The sequence below is a fragment of the Hippocampus zosterae genome, chromosome 21, assembly GCF_025434085.1.
Source record: "Hippocampus zosterae strain Florida chromosome 21, ASM2543408v3, whole genome shotgun sequence".
In the NCBI taxonomy this organism is placed as follows: domain Eukaryota; kingdom Metazoa; phylum Chordata; class Actinopteri; order Syngnathiformes; family Syngnathidae; genus Hippocampus; species Hippocampus zosterae.
Genome location: NC_067471.1, coordinates 6,287,775 through 6,305,464, shown reverse-complemented (window position 1 = coordinate 6,305,464; position 17,690 = coordinate 6,287,775). Strand labels below are relative to the sequence as shown.

General features: G+C 48.6%; 1 protein-coding gene across 1 annotated transcript in view; it reads left to right on the top strand.

The window, feature by feature from the left end:
* Window positions 1-16,228, top strand: part of plxna4 (plexin A4) — a 98,603-nt gene extending 82,375 nt beyond the window's left edge. The window contains exons 16-32 of the mRNA XM_052055458.1: window positions 457-624; window positions 700-793; window positions 1,420-1,659; window positions 1,737-1,883; window positions 2,529-2,763; window positions 2,848-2,990; window positions 3,966-4,234; window positions 5,448-5,514; window positions 5,614-5,760; window positions 5,847-6,006; window positions 6,714-6,817; window positions 7,360-7,459; window positions 8,357-8,547; window positions 10,183-10,352; window positions 12,249-12,461; window positions 13,477-13,627; window positions 14,419-16,228. Coding sequence (XP_051911418.1) covers window positions 457-624; window positions 700-793; window positions 1,420-1,659; window positions 1,737-1,883; window positions 2,529-2,763; window positions 2,848-2,990; window positions 3,966-4,234; window positions 5,448-5,514; window positions 5,614-5,760; window positions 5,847-6,006; window positions 6,714-6,817; window positions 7,360-7,459; window positions 8,357-8,547; window positions 10,183-10,352; window positions 12,249-12,461; window positions 13,477-13,627; window positions 14,419-14,514 — 2,695 coding nt within the window. The 3' untranslated portion in view covers window positions 14,515-16,228. The remainder of the gene's footprint in view (window positions 1-456; window positions 625-699; window positions 794-1,419; window positions 1,660-1,736; window positions 1,884-2,528; window positions 2,764-2,847; window positions 2,991-3,965; window positions 4,235-5,447; window positions 5,515-5,613; window positions 5,761-5,846; window positions 6,007-6,713; window positions 6,818-7,359; window positions 7,460-8,356; window positions 8,548-10,182; window positions 10,353-12,248; window positions 12,462-13,476; window positions 13,628-14,418) is intronic.
* Window positions 16,229-17,690: the final 1,462 nt, after the last annotated feature.

The window sequence follows — 17,690 nt, the reverse complement described above, 5'->3', positions numbered from 1 at the left end:
GCCATAAATATCTCCCCCTAATGAGTTTCCGTTCCCCGTCGCCGCTTTCACGTCTTCTTCAATACGGCACAGAGCTCCTTGTGTAAGTTATGCTCTCATTTAGCCGATAGGGCCGGCTTGAGGGCGTGTCTCCGTCGTGATTGACAGCACCCAGATGCTTGCCCTCAAGATCCACCACGGCCAAAAAAGAACGTCACTCGACAAGCGTTCGTTTGTAAATCAATGGGACAGAAAACATGGCTAACGACTATCGGAATTCAGTTGCGGTCGCTTCTAGTCCGGTGTACTTAAATATCAACTTTTGGATGCCGCCGTGACGAACTTAAGTCATGGAATTTCAAGATCTGTGTTTTCTGAAATCCGGCATACATTCAGTTCAAGGACGGTTCATGAATCGAAGTCAGAGTGACTTTACGCGATCATGGGACCTCATGACACGGTTTTCACCCGGCGCAGGCGCGACGGCCTGTGGTTGACGTGCCGCACGCACGCCTCGACGAGAGGCTACGGCAACGTGCCGGTGTCGGTGAGCATCGACAAGGCCCAGCTCCAGAAGGACTTGCGTTTCGAGTATGTGGAGGACCCCACCATCACCAAGATCGAACCCGAATGGAGTATCTACAGGTAAGAATCAAAGGAAACCAAATCTGGAGACCGCAGAAACCAAATTGGGCTGCACGATTTTCTCCCCTTCCTCAGCGGACACACTCCCGTGACGGTGACGGGAACCAACCTGGACATCATCCAAACGCCGCTCATCAGAGCCAAGTACAACAATCACGAGACACTCAATGTAAGTCGACTCGGACGGCTGGTTTCTGGTACCCCCGGTGACGGAGAACGGGTCAAAAGCGGGGCGCTGTGAGCGGATCGGGTGATGAAATCTCATCGCAGCGCAGATGCAACGATATCCTCAAAGATTATCGGAATCTCTGTAGCCTTTATTCACGCCATCCGAAGGTCTCTTTTGATTTGACTGAAGATGAGAGATCAAAAAGAGGATGGCGGTATCCACGCGACATAACGATTTTTCAAGGTTCTACGTCAAGTTCGCCAAACTTCTGCGGCGCCTTTGCCTTTTGTGCAAATAAGGCCGTCGACTTTGAGCGAGGACACATGACAGCGACGTCTGGCAGACCTTTTTTTCCCCAGATGTGTCCACTGTGACGTTCAAGGACCCAATTAAAACCGCAGGCGCCGGTCGGAGCCGCTTCACGCTGAAGGTTATTGTTGCCGTCTCGACGAGGGCCTTTTCTTGCCTTGCTGTCATGACACTGACAGTTCCATACAGGCATGTCAGAAAGAGTCGTCTTGGTTTTTTTTTTGAAAATGCGTTTCACAAATAGCTGCGAGCGGAAGAGAAAGTCCAGATCCCAAAAAGGGAAGCGTGTCAAGTCCTTCCCATCTTGTCGCCTCCAGTTGTGCCAGGTTCTGAGCCCGACGTCCATGCAGTGCCAGGCCCCGGAGCTTCCCATCAGCCTAGCCCAGCAGCAGGAGGCGCCGGAGAGGCCTGACGAGTTCGGCTTCAAACTGGACGACGTACAGGCCGTCATGGCGCTGAACAACACCAACTTCATCTACTACCCCAATCCCGAATTTGAGCCTCTCAGTGTGTCCGGAGTGCTGGAGATTAAACCCGGATCGCCCATCATACTCAAGGTACATTGAACCATTGTCACATGCGTGTTTTCGGAGTCTTGAAAGGTTTTTTGTTTTTTTTCTTTGCTTTCCTGCAGGGACGGAACTTCTTGCCACCCACCAGCAGCGGAAACGGAAAGATGAACTATACCGTTCTCATCGGAGAGAAGCCATGCATGTTGACGGTGTCCGACAGTCAGCTGCTCTGCGAGTCGCCCAACCTGACGGGACGCCACAAAGTTCTGGTGAGTCACAGCTAGCGCAAATCCGTACTGGGACAGACGAATGTTGCCTTCTGTGTATCTGCGGCGCACGCTCCCAGACAGACTGATTGTCCGTGCGGTTGTCGTTGCTGCCCACAAGACAAACAAATGGGCCGTCTGTGCGGATTTGGACCGCGTGAAACTCAATAAGGACTCAATTTATGGCCACTTTGCTCCAAATCTTTCCTGCTGTCTCCACCTGGGCATGATTGCTATGAAACAATGAGAGAAGCAGAAGTTTGCACACGTTAGATTTGAATCAATATGTCTGTCTTGGAACAAATTCATGTGAAGAAAAGTAGTTTGTCTTTTATCTTTGGCACAATCAAGCCAATAAAGAATCTGTGTTATTTGACAGGAGAAGCGGCAACAAAACAGACCAAAATCCTAAAATTAGGGCGGGGGGGGCTGAGACACTCTTCAGTGGCATAATAACACTGTATTTTGTCAGGAAAATTCACTCTGAGATGCATCTTCGCTTTTATTAGACAAGAGATGCGGCAATAAAACAGGCCAAAATCCAGAAATCAGGAACTGAGGCAATGAACTTTCAAGTGAACTGTCCCGAAGTGGAACAAGCAGTCGCCGCCGTCGTCAGTCATAAACCGGCCCATACTGTGTCCTCAGGCTCGCGTGGGCGGAATTGAGTTCTCGCCCGGCGTGGTCCACATCACGTCGGACAGCCCGCTCAGCAGCACGGCCATCATCGGCATCGCGGCGGCCGGGGCCCTGCTTCTCCTCGCCATCGTCATGGTGCTCATCGCCTACAAGCGCAAGTCGCGCGAGAGCGACCTGACGCTGAAGCGGCTGCAGATGCAGATGGACAACCTGGAGTCGCGAGTGGCGCTGGAGTGCAAGGAGGGTACGAGACTCATGCGCTGGAGTCTTTTTCACCAACAACGGTACCTTGTTTCATGCCCTGCCATTTTACCTCCACCCCCGTTAGCTTTTGCAGAGCTACAGACCGACATCCACGAGTTGACGAGCGACTTGGACGGCGCGGGGATTCCCTTCCTGGACTACAGGACGTACACCATGAGAGTCCTTTTCCCAGGAATTGAGGAACATCCTGTACTCAGAGACCTGGAGGTATGCTTCATCTGTCTCGTACATGTGGCGGGTTTGACTTTGTGAGTCTTGGTAAGCCCCGCCTAGCGAGTGCATCCTAATAGAATGGGACACCTTGTTAAAAATCAAATTAAAAGTCAAGTAGGGAGAAATGGAAAGAAAAATATCTCCTAATGTATCCCCGGCTGTAACGTTGATTGACAGCCGTAATTGGAAGAAGTCGTCTTGTTCCATTAAGGCGATGATTGACCCCCCATTCCACTGCCCTCAAGGTTGGGCACTCCGTCCCTTGATGAGAATTTGCCAGTAATAAGCAATATTAATTAGGCTTTAATTGGGATAAATGTCAACCCGCGCGGAATGGCGAGGTGCGACGGCAGGCTAATGAAGGAAGCAGAAGGCTGCTCTTAGGTGTTTGACGTCCACCTAATTGTTATTGATGTGTCGGCAGAGGTGACAGAAATAGCCCAGGTGATTGAAAGGATACGGTGAGATTCCAGCGTTTCCCGTGGAACCGTACGCAAGCGCCTTTGTGTGCTGATGAAAACACAAAAGCCAAACTTGTCACACGCAAGCTGACAGCTGCGCGCGCGGGCTAAAGGGACGAGGCGTCACCCACCACGAGGCAGACGTTGAAAAGCCCGAAACTCGTTACGAAAGGAAAAGATGGAGGTCGGAAACTCATGCGGCAAGCATAAACGGTGCGGGGACGCGGCGGGTTCCTCTTTGAATCGGCGACGCGGACGGCTTCAAAGCCTCGAAACGTGCTCTCGAGAGGTTCGCCGTTTTTATGACGCCGGCGAGATGCGCCAAAGCGTCTCGTTTGAGAATCTGCCCATAATTCTTCAACTTGGACTGTATTTTCTTTTTTTGATACCTGAATGGAATTACCTTCCCCTGGCGGCTAAAGCTAGCATGTTTGTTTTCTCCTCCCATATGAAGCCGCTTGTTCTTGTACCGGTCCGCTAACGCGCGGTAGCCTTTTTTTTGGTACAGGTGCCAGGCTACCGCCAGGAGCAAGTGGAGAAGGGCCTGAAGCTGTTTGGCCAGCTGATCAACAACAAGGTCTACCTGCTGTGCTTCATCCGCACGCTGGAGGCGCAGCGCGGCTTCTCCATGCGCGACCGCGGCAACGTAGCCTCGCTCATCATGACGGTGCTGCAGAGCAAGCTGGAGTACGCCACCGACGTGCTCAAGCACCTGCTGTCCGACCTCATCGACCGCAACCTGGAGAGCAAGAACCACCCCAAGCTTTTGCTCCGCAGGTAGCACCAGGAGCACTTTGGTCCATTGATAGCTTACGTCTGGGAGGGGGGGAACCCCCCCGTCCTCCGCCCCCCACATCCTCTTCTTTTTATTTGTCTGAATTTATTTCCCTCGCCTTGTCTGCATGACTTCTGTCAGCATCTTTATTTCTAGCCCCCCTTCCCCTGGCTCCCCATCCCTGCCTGCTTGATTGCTAAATCAATGCTTAAAGTCTGCGAACAGCCTATCTCTGGCACAGCATCTGAGCACGGCTACCCACTGATTCTTCGGCCAAGAAGTGTGTGCATGCCACACGCGCGCACACACGCACACATCATTCCATCTGTCCCATCTCAACCTGCGCTGAAGTACAAGCACCAGGCAAGCTAACTAACGAGAACCTTCCGCAACCATCTGTCGCAGTCGCTGCCGCAATCTCCTCGTCCTCCTCCTACTCTTCATCCCGCCGTGCGGTCGCACGGCGTGTACACACATGTCCGTTTAGTTTGGTGAATTATTTACTGTATGCTAAGAACAGCCCTTTTTATTGATTTTTTTTGTGGCCAAAGCTTCATTTTTACTAGGCCTTTGATAGACAAACGACGTGGGGAAATGTAGAGGATTTGGAGCCATTGTGTGATTACTGGACATAAAAAAAGAAAGGATCAAACGTGACCCGGGTAACCTTGTCGCAGGATGAGAGTGACGAGGGGGCGGGGGGGGAAGGGACAGCGGCGAGAGGCGGGAAGCTAATCCCCCCCAGGTGTTGTGCCAGACCGCCCCACTGGCATGGCGGGTCTTGGCGTGAAGCCCCTTCAAGTGGCGATCTGGACGTCGGGGGGGGGGGGGGCGGCTGGGTTGCAGGTGGTCGCCCGAACTCTCCGGCAATGGAAGCTAATCCTGAAATATTGATGCCTTTAAATATACCCGCAGTCCCCTGCTGCTGGCCACACACACACACACAAAAAAAGGGGGTGTGGGGTGGGGGGGATATCCGATCCTCGCCAGTGCTGTTGATATTTGTATGCATGCATCAGTCATTCATTCAAGCAGGATCAGTCACACGGATTCTTCGGTTTCTATTGTACGCGGATAGAGTGGCAGTCCAGTGAGAGAGGACATTTTCAAAAAGGGTTTGCTAATGAGGCCACATCAATCCCGTTTCCCGTTTTGGGGTCCGTTGAAGGCATCATAACGTCGATGCTTATTTTTGTGTGCTGCGTCTGTCCGCAGGACCGAGTCTGTGGCGGAGAAAATGCTGACCAACTGGTTCACCTTTCTCCTCTACAAGTTTCTCAAGGTAAGCATGACTGTCAAGGGTTCAGTCATGTTCACCCTTTTAGGTTTGTCCCCGGCGGCGAAATGAATCTCACCTTTCCATATCCAAACTTTTGTTCAGGAGTGTGCCGGCGAACCGCTCTTCTCGCTCTTCTGCGCCATCAAGCAACAGATGGAGAAGGGCCCCATTGACTCCATCACAGGAGAAGCGCGCTACTCTCTCAGCGAGGACAAGCTCATCAGACAACAAATCGACTACAAGACGCTGGTGAGAAGGAGGAAGGGGATCGCGAGCACCGTTTGGTTCTTGATCTGCGGTTCCTGCTCGATGACGTTGTGTCATCGGGACCTCAGGTGGTGAACTGCATCCACCCGGAGAACGAGAAGAGCCCGGAGATCCAGGTGAAGGTGCTCAACTGCGACACCGTCAGCCAGGTGAAGGAGAAGATCCTGGACGCCATTTACAAGAACGTGCCGCATTCGCACCGCCTCAAAGCCTCCGACATGGACCTAGGTAGGATTCCGCTGGTGTACCGAATGCAGCGATACTGCGTTCGCCATCATCGCCGAAAAGTCCCCGATTACCTTCCAGTAACACACAGTGTGATTGCAAGGCCCGATAAGGATAATGGGATTGTGGAGGCGTCCCTCCCGAGACGGATTTTTATTTTTTTTGTTGCATTCTTCCTCTGTTGCAGTCCCCAAAAGGGCTAAGAACAAAGAAAGTGCCTTTTGTGTATGTTTATGTCCTCACATGTATTGGATTATAGGAAACGTGTGTAAACTGCCGAATGAGACGCTTTCCCAGATGGGAACTTGATTGAGCGCGAGTCCATAACACGTCGACACACACACACACACGTACACTCCTGAGTCCATATGCCAATCCCACTTTCGAGTTTATTCTTTGATCTGTTCCTCATCTTTTTCCTACGTTTGGTTCACTGGGACTTGACAGTTGACAAGTGCTCATTTCCATCTTGATGGAAAGATCTACTGTGTCGATTTTTTTGAAACGGAATCATCCCAGCAGGACATTCTGACGATTCCGCTCAATCCTCCGTGGACCGACCCTCCGGGATCTGCGCGTTATTTCTTTCCCCCGCCATGATTGAACTGGGGGGGGGGCTTTAGCTTCACCGCTTGTTGACCGAGCGACTGTTTTTCCTCCTTCGTCATCGTAACCGTGTCTGGTTTTTTTTGGGGTGGGGTTGGTTCCAGAGTGGCGTCAAGGCCGAGGGCAGCGTGTGATCCTGCAGGACGAGGACGTCACCACCAAGATCGAAGGCGACTGGAAGAGACTCAACATGCTGGCCCACTATCAGGTAATTGGCCCCATTGTGGTTCCATTCAGCGTATCTATAATAGGAGCATGTCTGAAGGTTGCGGAGACGCGGGAATACTAAAGATCAGCCGCCCCCCCTCACTTCTCCTCCCCTGCTTTCACTTGATATCAACATTGCGGACTGAGTGAACGAGCGATAGGATCTTAATAATCGGGCAGGCAACAAAAAAGGCCCTGGGTGCTTATTCCCTGTCCCATCCACCCAAACAATGATAGAGATCACTTCAATTAACCCCGCAGCGTGGCTACTCCCGTTATTCACAACACACCCACACAGTGTGCGTGCAGGATCCCGGTTGTGTTAATTGAAACCAGTTTGGATGAGCTGGGAATTGACAAATGCATCCACGCACGCGTACGCGCGGCGCATCCTCGAGATGAACCCGTTTATTATTAAAGTGAGACGTCACGCAGCCCCGCGCACAAACTGCCAATCATCCCGCGCGGGTGTGAAGTGGAGACTGTGTTCTATCTCTGTAAAAGTTCCAATTCAAATGTTGCCGCCGGCTGTGTGCGCCGCAGGTACCCGACAACGCCGTGATGGCCTTGGTTCCCAAGCAAGTCACGGCGTACAATTCGGTGAACAACTCGACGGTGTCCCGAACATCTGCCAGCAAATATGGTGAGTGCACTGCTTTGTCAGCATAAAGTCTTCAGATCTTGTCCCACTCCGCCATCGGTCCGTGCGGAATAGCCACCTTGCCCCATCTCTCCAAGTGGGCATGGAGGGGAAGAGGCAGTAAAACAGGCCGAAATCCAGATGCCATTTCAATCAGGAAAACTGATTTGTAAAACGGACAAATTAAATGCCGAATGCAAAGGTACTACTGGAAGATTGTGCGCAATTGATCGTATCAATCATTCTCTGCTATCGTTTCCCCAGGGGTGGGGACCGTTGCCAGAGTGTTAAAGGCATTTCGCAGGGTATATTTGTTCTCCAGTCAGCCGCTGATCAAAGCAGGCGTCGGACACTCGGCGCACATCAGACGCGTTGCAGTATTAGCCCGTGAGGGCCTCACCTTTTGCCACCGCTAAGCCCAATTAGCACAAGGACACGGCGACTATCTTTCTTCAAACGCCATTGCCATCCAATTAACATGGAGAGTGTTGCCGGAAAGAAAATTTGAAGATGCTGCAAGGCACCTTAAGAATACCGCTGGGATCGAAACAGACCAATCCAAGTTTTCAAACCTTGATCCGCTAAATCACACACTTTCTAACTTTCTCAGACTTTTTGCAGCTATCGCCTCCATCTTTGGCTTTCAGGAGCGATTCATCGCGGCCCAAAAAAGCCCCCTGATCAATTTCCACTCACACTGTGTCAACATTCAGCGAGCCGTGTGTTTTGGAAATATCCATCCGCCGGGTGGGCACGTTGTATTTTCGGTCTTCGATTTTATGTTAGGCGGTGTCTGGCCACCATCCAAAGACGACGATTTTGCCGCTTTTCCAGGATCGTGGAAACAGAATTCTTACCCCCCCCCCCCCCCCCCCCCGCAATCCCCTCACCTTTGCACAGAGAACATGATCAAGTACACGGGAAGTCCAGACAGCCTGCGCTCCCGGACGCCCATGATCACGCCCGATTTGGAGAGCGGCGTCAAGATGTGGCACCTGGTCAAGAACCACGAACACGGCGACCAGAAGGAGGGCGACCGCGGCAGCAAGATGGTCTCCGAGATCTACTTGACCAGACTTCTGGCAACCAAGGTGAGCCTGACCTCCATCCAGACTTTCCATGACTTCGGGAAAAAAAAAAAAGCCTTTTCCTTCTTTGCATATTCATTTGCGGGGAATCATCTCTTTCGGAGAGGATTATTCAAATGTATTCCGCTCTCCTCCCTCGAGGACACGACATGAGAGAGAAAGTAGATAGTGTTGTAGTTTTGTTTGTTTTCTTTTTTTTCCGACCCCTTTTCTAAAATTGGGCGTTGACAAGGCGTCTTATCGAAAGGGCTCAAGATAAGAAGCTGTTTGAGGTTTTTCTGCACAAAAACCAAAAAAAAACACACAATGAGGTGAGTTACTTTGAACACTGCTCAGCCAAAGAGAGTTTCTTCCCCAGTTCGCTTCAACTCTTTAACCCTGGAGAACCCACGGGGTCAAATTTGGACCCTATAAATCCTGCTACTCAAATGCAACCCTTAAATCCCAAATGGACACATTTGGCCATAATCCGAAATTAGGATTCAAGTATTGAATATTTGTAAAAACATAAACGTGAACATATAGCAGTCATTTAATGCATAATTCATCATTTTCCAAAAGAGGGGGGGTTTCCAGGGTTAAGCTGGTTACCAAATCCATAAAAATAAATCAGCAGTTCAAGAATACCTGAAAAATAAGTATGAAATTGTCCCCCCAAAAAACCCAACAAATTTCAAAACTCATTCATCATCCTTTCATTCATCTTCCAAACCGCTTGATCCTCACTAGGGTCGCGGGGGGTGCTGGAGCCTATCCCAGCTGTCTTCGGGCAGTAGGCGGGGGACACCCTGAATCGGTTGCCAGCCAATCACAGGGCACACAGAGACAAGCAACCATCCACGCTCACACTCACACCTAGGGACAATTTAGAGTGTTCAATCAGCCTGCCATGCACGTTTTTGGAACGTGGGAGGAAACCGGAGCACCCGGAGAAAACCCACGCAGGCCCGGGGAGAACATGTGAACTCCACACAGGGAGGCCGGAGCTGGAATCGAACCCGGTACCTCTGCACTGTGAAGCCCACGTGCTAACCACTGGACTACCGGGCCGCCCTTAAATTCATTCAGTACCAGCCAATTCCACGCCAAGTCTGAAAAGACGTTTAAAAACGTCTTTGGGAGCGAATGAGTTACCGTGTCCTGTCTGGCGCTTGGTGTTTGCGCTATAATGGTGAGTGGATGTTTTTGCCGCCACCGGAGGGGGGAGACGAGCAGCCGTCAGCCGACGTACGCTATCGAGATGGAGGAAAAAATTTTAAAAAAGGGCCCATGGGGCTTGAACCGGTGAGATATGATTCTATCTACACGGCAGTGAGGGGGTTAAAAAAAAAATTGTAAAAAACGACCGCTGTCAGGGCCGCATTAGAATTACAGTTATGATTGTCTGGCTCACAGGATTGTCCGCCTCCTCTGATTCGCTCAGACACTCCGGCCCAAATTGGATTTTGATTTGCCTGCACCTCATTCCTAATAGGAAAGCTATGTCCTTTCATTGCATCCCATCAGCTCATTCCTCCTCATTCTACAAGAGGATTAGATTCCGGCGCTGTATTTGCCATTCTTCTTCTTTTTCTGTCTGTCGGCAACATTAAATCAAATAAAGGGTCATGTCATGTTGTTTTTTTTTCCCTTTTACAGGGCACCCTGCAGAAATTTGTGGACGACCTCTTCGAGACCATCTTCAGCACGGCGCACCGAGGGAGCGCCCTGCCGCTCGCCATCAAATACATGTTTGACTTCCTGGACGAGCAGGCCGACAAACACAACATCCACGACCCGCACGTGCGGCACACGTGGAAGAGCAACTGGTGAGTGGACGCGCTCGTCGTTTTGTAGTGCTTCTCCGTCTGCCATCTTGCTGCCAACAATCTCCCATCGCCGCATATTTTTCAAGGCCAGAGCTCCCAGTGGTAATCTCCGCCGTCCCAAATGTGCGATTCATCGTAATATGCGCTGATGAACTCGAGGGTGGCGAGGGGGGTTAAGTGAGCTGTGAAGGAAGGGCGATGAAATAATGAAAAAAAAAAAAAAAAAAAAGGCAAGTCGACTCTGTGGGAGTTAAACGCACGCTAATATCTTATTAGCCTCCTGAACCTTTGCCAAAGATCCCAGCGTGCTTCACTCACATGAATGTGTGTCAAGGGACGAGTAAGGAAGCGACGGTCGTTATTGAAAAGCAATTATTGAGATTTCCATCGATATTACATCATCATCATCATGTCACACTGCAATGGATGTCTTACTATACTTTATGTCATGCTACATATGACATCTTACTAAGGGTGTGCGGGATACATGCTAGCAGTTTGGATTATCAATGAGGTGTATTGTTGGGTTTTATTTTATTTTTTTTGGGTGGGGGGGGGGGGGGTTAACCAACACTGAGCTGGTTTAATGAACAGAACGTACTAACAGTGACCCATCCTCCTGGGAAACAATCGGGAAAATGCTAGCCGCTAAGCTAACTCGAGATTTAGCTGGCTTGCTAGCACGGCTAAACACTTTTTTTTTTTTTTAAACATCAATTTTAGGATCGTCTTTAAAGCCGGGCTTGACTTTTATACTCCCAGACAGATCCTGGCAGTTTGGATTATCAATGAGGTGTTTTGTTGGGTTTTATTTTATTTTTTTTGGGTGGGGGGGGGGGGGGGTTAACCAACACTGAGCTGGTTTAATGAACAGAACGTACTAACAGTGACCCATCCTCCTGGGAAACAATCGGGAAAATGCTAGCCGCTAAGCTAACTCGAGATTTAGCTGGCTTGCTAGCACGGCTAAACACTTTTTTTTTTTTTTAAACATCAATTTTAGGATCGTCTTTAAAGCCGGGCTTGACGTTTATACTCCCAGACAGATCCTGGCAGTTTGGATTATCAATGAGGTGTTTTGTTGGGTTTTATTTTTTATTTTTTTGGGTGGGGGGGGTTAACCAACACTGAGCTGGTTTAATAAACAGAGCGTACTAACAGCGACCCGTCCTCCCGCTGCTTGGGAACAATCGGGAAAATGCTAGCCGCTAAGCTAACTCGCTCTGCGAGATTTAGCTAGCTTGCTAGCACGGCTAAACACTTTCTTTTTTTTTTTGTAAACGTCAATTTTAGGATCGTCTTTGACGTTTATACTCCCAGACAGATCCTGGCAGGTGATGTTTAAACGGAGCGCCATCTGACATCTCCAGAATTGACCCAGTATGAAATAACGGCGGACAATTTTGTGATTTTTTTTTTTCCACACAATTGACGATGCCAGGGTGTTATTTACGCCGCTTCTTTTGAACGCGCGGAATCATTTGAAAGAAAGGGGCAGCTGGGGCGGCTTAGCGGCAGCCTAAATATCCCTCTGATCTCCCCCCCAACCCCCCCCCCCCCCCCTCCAGCACCTAATCCCCTCTAGATTCTTTGCTTCGATTAATGTTGAAGTCATAATGCAGACTTTTACTTCCTGTGGTCCAAATCCTCTTGTGCTAGATTGTCCGTCTTAATAGCTTTGTGGGCGTGGGTGGAGTGCTGCTTTTTGTTGCCCCCCCCCCCCCCTCTCATGATTGCATTTCCTCAACCAGCCTTCATGTTTTCATTTATTTTATTTTTTTAATTTTTTTTCCACTTCAGCCAAAAATCGAGACGATTGTGAAGATCCAAGTAGCTCATAGCTCTCCTTTATTCACTGTAGGATGCTTTGTAACTTTTTTTTTCACATCCCGGCAGCCTACCTCTGCGTTTCTGGGTGAACGTGATCAAGAACCCTCAGTTCGTGTTCGACATCCACAAGAGCAGCATCACTGACGCTTGCCTGTCTGTGGTGGCCCAGACCTTTATGGATTCCTGCTCCACCTCAGAGCACCGCCTTGGGAAGGACTCGCCGTCCAACAAGCTGCTGTATGCCAAGGACATCCCCAGCTACAAAAACTGGGTGGAGAGGTGAGCTCGGGCCTCCATCTACAAACCTTGAAACCGATTTGGAATGATTAGCCGGGCGTGAGAAACGGAGAACATCCATGCGGGTATTTGTCCAAATGAGATTCAGATTACATTTTGCTCGTGAATAAAAGATGGCGGCGGCGCGTGCGCGAGGCTTAAGGCTGAGCCGTGCCCTCATTAGTCGTGTGTTGCGTTCCTGCAACTTGCCGGGAAACTGATTCACTGATACGGGGGGAGCGCAGGTGTGAAGATGCTGATTCATCAGAGTCGACGCCAGAGGGCTACGAGTTGAGTCGGTTCAAAGTTGGAGAGAAAGTAGCGCAGGCGGAGAGTAACTCGCCGGGTTTAAAGTTAGCTGCAGGATGTTTGTGTCGTTAATTTAGGGAGGCCAAGTGAGGCGGGTTTCAACGATGATGACACTTTCCATGAATTTGATGGCCCGCTTTGATGGCCTCCGGCACGAGAATGCGCGGCGGTGGCCATTAAAGTCGTTTGTTTACAAGTGCGCCAGCGCACGGGTCAGCACTTTTTGCCAATCGGACATTTTACGGCCCTTTGTTTGAATTAGAAGTGGCTGGTCGCCGTAAAATGGCTCCACATAAAGATTTTTTTTTTTTAAAAAGCAGACGCGCAGGTCGCTTATTCAATGGGATGTTTATTGCTGCAATATATTAGTTGTTCAGTGTGTGAAACGGCAACACTCAGGTGTTGCTGGACGATCGACCTGCGGGCTAAAGGTCCCGAACGACACCCGCCTGCTTTCCAGTAAAGACACCGAGCAGCCAAAAATAAAAATTAAAAAAATCAGCGCGTTTGTCCTCCAGTTGGATGGAGCTGCGGGATTTAAATATGCAAATAAGCGGCTTTAATTAACATTGCTGATGGATGCAACGCAGCTGCTGCCTCTGCTGACTCCAACCGAGTGCGAACGTGTGCTGCGGTGTTCAAGGTTGAAACCCTCCTTGTCGTGTGTATGTGTGTGTTTATGTGTGTGTGTGTGTGTGTGTGTTTACAGGTACTACTCAGACATCAGCAAGATGCCGGCCATCAGCGACCAGGACATGAACGCCTACTTGGCCGAACAATCACGCATGCACATGAGCGAGTTCAACAGCATGAGCTCGCTGAGTGAGATCTACTCCTACGTGGGCAAATACACGGAGGAGGTGTGTGTGTGTGTGTGTGTGTGTGTACTTCACGTGTGCTCAAACATTGCAATATAGAAAGATAAGGAATTAAAACATTTCTAGTTTTACCCCAGTTTTTATTTCCAAATAAGAGGTCCAGCGTGCGTGCTTCAAGCTGTCTGCTTCTCCCACTTGACCTTTACTGTAAAAGTGACACACGACACCAAAATCTGAATTCCATCCATCCATCCATCCATCATCTACCGCTTATCGCGGGGGCAACAGCTTTAGCAGGGAAGCCCAGACTTCCCTCTCCCTAGCTACTTCTTCCAGCTCTCCCCGGGGGATCCCGAGACGTTCCCAGGCCAGCTGGGTGACATAGTCTCTCCAGCATGTCCTGGGTCTTCCTCGGGGTCTCCTCCCGGTGGGACATGCCCGGAACACCTCACCGGGGAGGCGCTCAGGAGGCATCCGAATCAGATGCCCAAGCCACCTCATCTGGCTCCTCTCGATGTGGAGGAGAAGCGGCTAGACTCTGAGCCCCTCCCGGATGACCGAGCTTCTCACCTTATCTCTAAGGGAAAATCTGAATTGAACCTTGTATATTGAAAAAAGATCAAATATTCAAGCAAACAATATATTTCTCACACATATGCTAATTAGCTTCATGCTAACATTCAGTGATGCAAAATCTCGGAATAAAAGCCCTGTATGGTACATTTGAAGTTTCCTGTCAAACTAAACGTAGAATAAAGACAGTTAGACACGTATTTAAAACAACCGCGTTGAATTGCCGCGCTTTTGTGTGCGTCTCTGTTCGTTTCCGTCAGATTGTCTGCGCACTGGAGCAGGACGACGCGGCCCGGAAGCAGAGGCTGGCCTTCAAGCTGGAGCAGGTGGTGGCCTTCATGACGCTGGAAAGCTGAGGACCGCACTTCCCAGGGTGCACTGGGAAGAAGAGAAGAGACATCCAACCCCCAAACCGCCCCGCCAAATCGCCTGCCCCGCCTCCTTTTCGCCCGCCCCTCCACCGTCCACACTCTTGTCCCGACACCGAGCCGTGCCTGAGCAAAAACTTGTTCCTCCTTTGTTTGGGGTTTATTTTTTTTCTTCCATTCCTGGCTTCCTCGATTTCGAATTGTTTTGGTCCCTCATCCACTGCTGCATACAGACACAGGAAAAAAAAATGACATTTTTACGTTGCCTTCAAGAATTGACTGACTGCTAGAATCTTTTCAGACTGGGAGGAGTGCGACAAATGGACAAGCGGTTCTTTTGGATCTTGAAAAATGCATTTTTTTTTTTCCCTCTCCCTTGTAGCTGGATTTGCATTGAAGACTGAGGTTAAGGGCTCGGGAGGGCGCTGATGACAATGCTGCGGAGCCCCTCCCCCAACCCCCGCGTCCTCACAACCCCGACATTAGCACATACATTTACTAGCATTAGCTTCCACGCTTCCATCCGGCTAAAAAAAAAAAAAAAAAAGTTTCTCCTCTGTAAGAAGCACACAAAGACGGTTAATTGCGTGTGGCGGTGTCGTCGCGCACCTACACACACCTTGACGCACACACACACACACACACCAATCAACAATGTCCCGGGGATGTGCGGGGACATACAAAGTTGGTTCGCCTAAAAACCAAAGGAGCTTGACATTTTCAACACAAAAAGATGTATTTGTCAAGTGCCACAGAGGAACACGGACAACAAAGACCAAAATACAATGAAAAAGAGAAAAAAAAAAATACTAAATGGACTTTCAAAGAAAAAAAAAAAAATTGTGACTGGAACCTGTGTGCTACTTTTTCTGACCTCAGTTTGTGGAGATGCTCCGTGGCTCCTGGCTTTTCCACACCTTTCTTTCCTGTTTTGCACAAGCCTTCAAGGTGGACGCCGGGCCGTAGTGTAGCCGCGGAGGCGCTGGTGTCGTCTTCACGCCTTTCGGAATTTGAAAAACAAAACGGAACGATGGAGCGCAGCAGCGAACTGAAAACGTGTCGGATGAGCGAGAAAGCGAGGCCACCTCTTGTATCCTGTGAAGCTCTCTGCCCTTTCTTTTGCCTTGACAAACGTGCCCCATGTGGTGATGTGAATGTGCGAAGGCCGCCCTTGGTGCACCTTTATTGGCTTTTTTTTAAGCGCATGTAAAACCATTTAAGAAAAAACTTATTTAAGGAGAAAAAAAAAAAAGAATAATTAAGAACTAAGCCTTGCGATGATGATGTGGATGTGTTTGTTTAAACTTTGTTTTGCTTTGAAAGGGAAAAAGCAGATGGCGGTATTGAAGTTTAAGGTGGAACCTTTATCCGGTTTGACTTGCCAGAATCTGATCATTAGTGTCCAGTGGTGCCTTGAGATACAACTTGAGTTTCTTCTGAGATGATGTTCCAGTCTCAAAGCATCGTTCCTCATTGAAATGAATGGAAATGCTCTTAATTCATTCCAGCCTTCCTGCTGAAAAATTCAAATGTTTTTTTTTTAAATGAAGGAAATAGTACGCTAAGGGATGGTGCTCTATAAAAATAAGTCTTGACAGAATTAGAACCTAAAGAATGAAACTCATTTTTTTTTCAATTCAATGGCTCCTCATTCAGCCGCTCTGTGCAGAAGATAAAGAATAAATGCCTGTCAGTATTGTTATCTCTGTCTGTGTTACTTAAAGTTATAACACCTCCACATAGATGCTATTCGTCAACCCGTCTGTGGTGTTTCCCCTTATAATTTAGCATTAAGCTAACAGACCGTATGTTTATTTTTAAAAACACAACACGTGAATCTCTTTGGTTCGTGTTTAGTTTGAGAGCAAACTTCAGTTGTTGTGGCAGTGAACACCTTGAAGGCCTTTTTTGGAAGAATTGTTTTCGAATTCTGTCTGTTGATACAGTGCTCACATGTCAAGGTTTTGCTCTCAAGTCAAAGCGAAAATCATCATTTCTCAAAAACACAGTCATATGTCAAGGTTTTGCTCTCAAGTCAAAGCAAAAGTAATCTTTTCTCAAAAACAGTCATATGTCAAGGTTTTGCTTTCAAGTCAAAGCAAAAATCATCCAACAGACTCTCATATCTCAAGGCGGCACTGTGCATTACACTGTTGCATGTTGATCGATTATGAAGCTGCTGACTGACTGGTCTCATTGGTTTCAACTTCTGCAGCCCGCGGCTGCTAAGCAGGGTGTTTGCTCGTCACGATGGCTGTCAAACATATCAAAGACATGGAGATAGAGAAGGTTGGAGTTAATGGATAGACTTCTAAATTAGACGTGTCCTTCATGTAGCTAAGCTGAAAAAAAAAAACACTGTGCGTAGAAGCCCCACCAGCCTCGTGTACATAACGCACCACTGAGTGACAGCACAGATAAAGTTTCCACCTTGAAACGTTTTGTAGGAACTACAGTGCAGACGTCCTCCTAGCTCAGTATTATAGCAAGTGTTACATGCACACACACACACACACACACACACACACACACACAAACAGACTTTTATGAGACCATATTTGAAAGATAAAGAGTATCTTATCAAGAGATCAAAACAGTCCGGGGGGGGAGGGGGGGGGGGATAGAAGGTGAGCTTCTTTAACTTTGTTAAAATTAATTGTATACCTGTGTATGTAAATATAATGCATTCCTATTTTGCAGTCCAGAACAAGATACTATTTGTAATATAGAATAAACTTTATTAAGAAACCAAGGGTCCTCTTGTTTTTTTTTTAAATGCCTTGTAATTTTAATTAGATTGCACGAGGTTCACACGAGAGGTTTACAAACGTGTAATCGCGTATACGTCATCGGAACCACTCCCCTAAATGGTGGTGGGGGCTGATTTTGATTTTCAATGTGTAATAAAGTGTCAAAAAATGCCCAAATTATTAGTTGCACCCAAAATATAAGGAGTACCATGACCAAAGTATATAAATAGACGATAATGAGGCGACATCGCATGACGTCACGCCGGGAAAAAGAATCAACCAATTGGAAGATAGCCTGAAAAAAAAACATGGGACTGAACGATTACGTCATCAAACGTCGCCATCAACAAACGACAAGGAAATTCCGCGTCAAATTGCAAACAAAACAAAAACAATATTGATAGAATCATAACA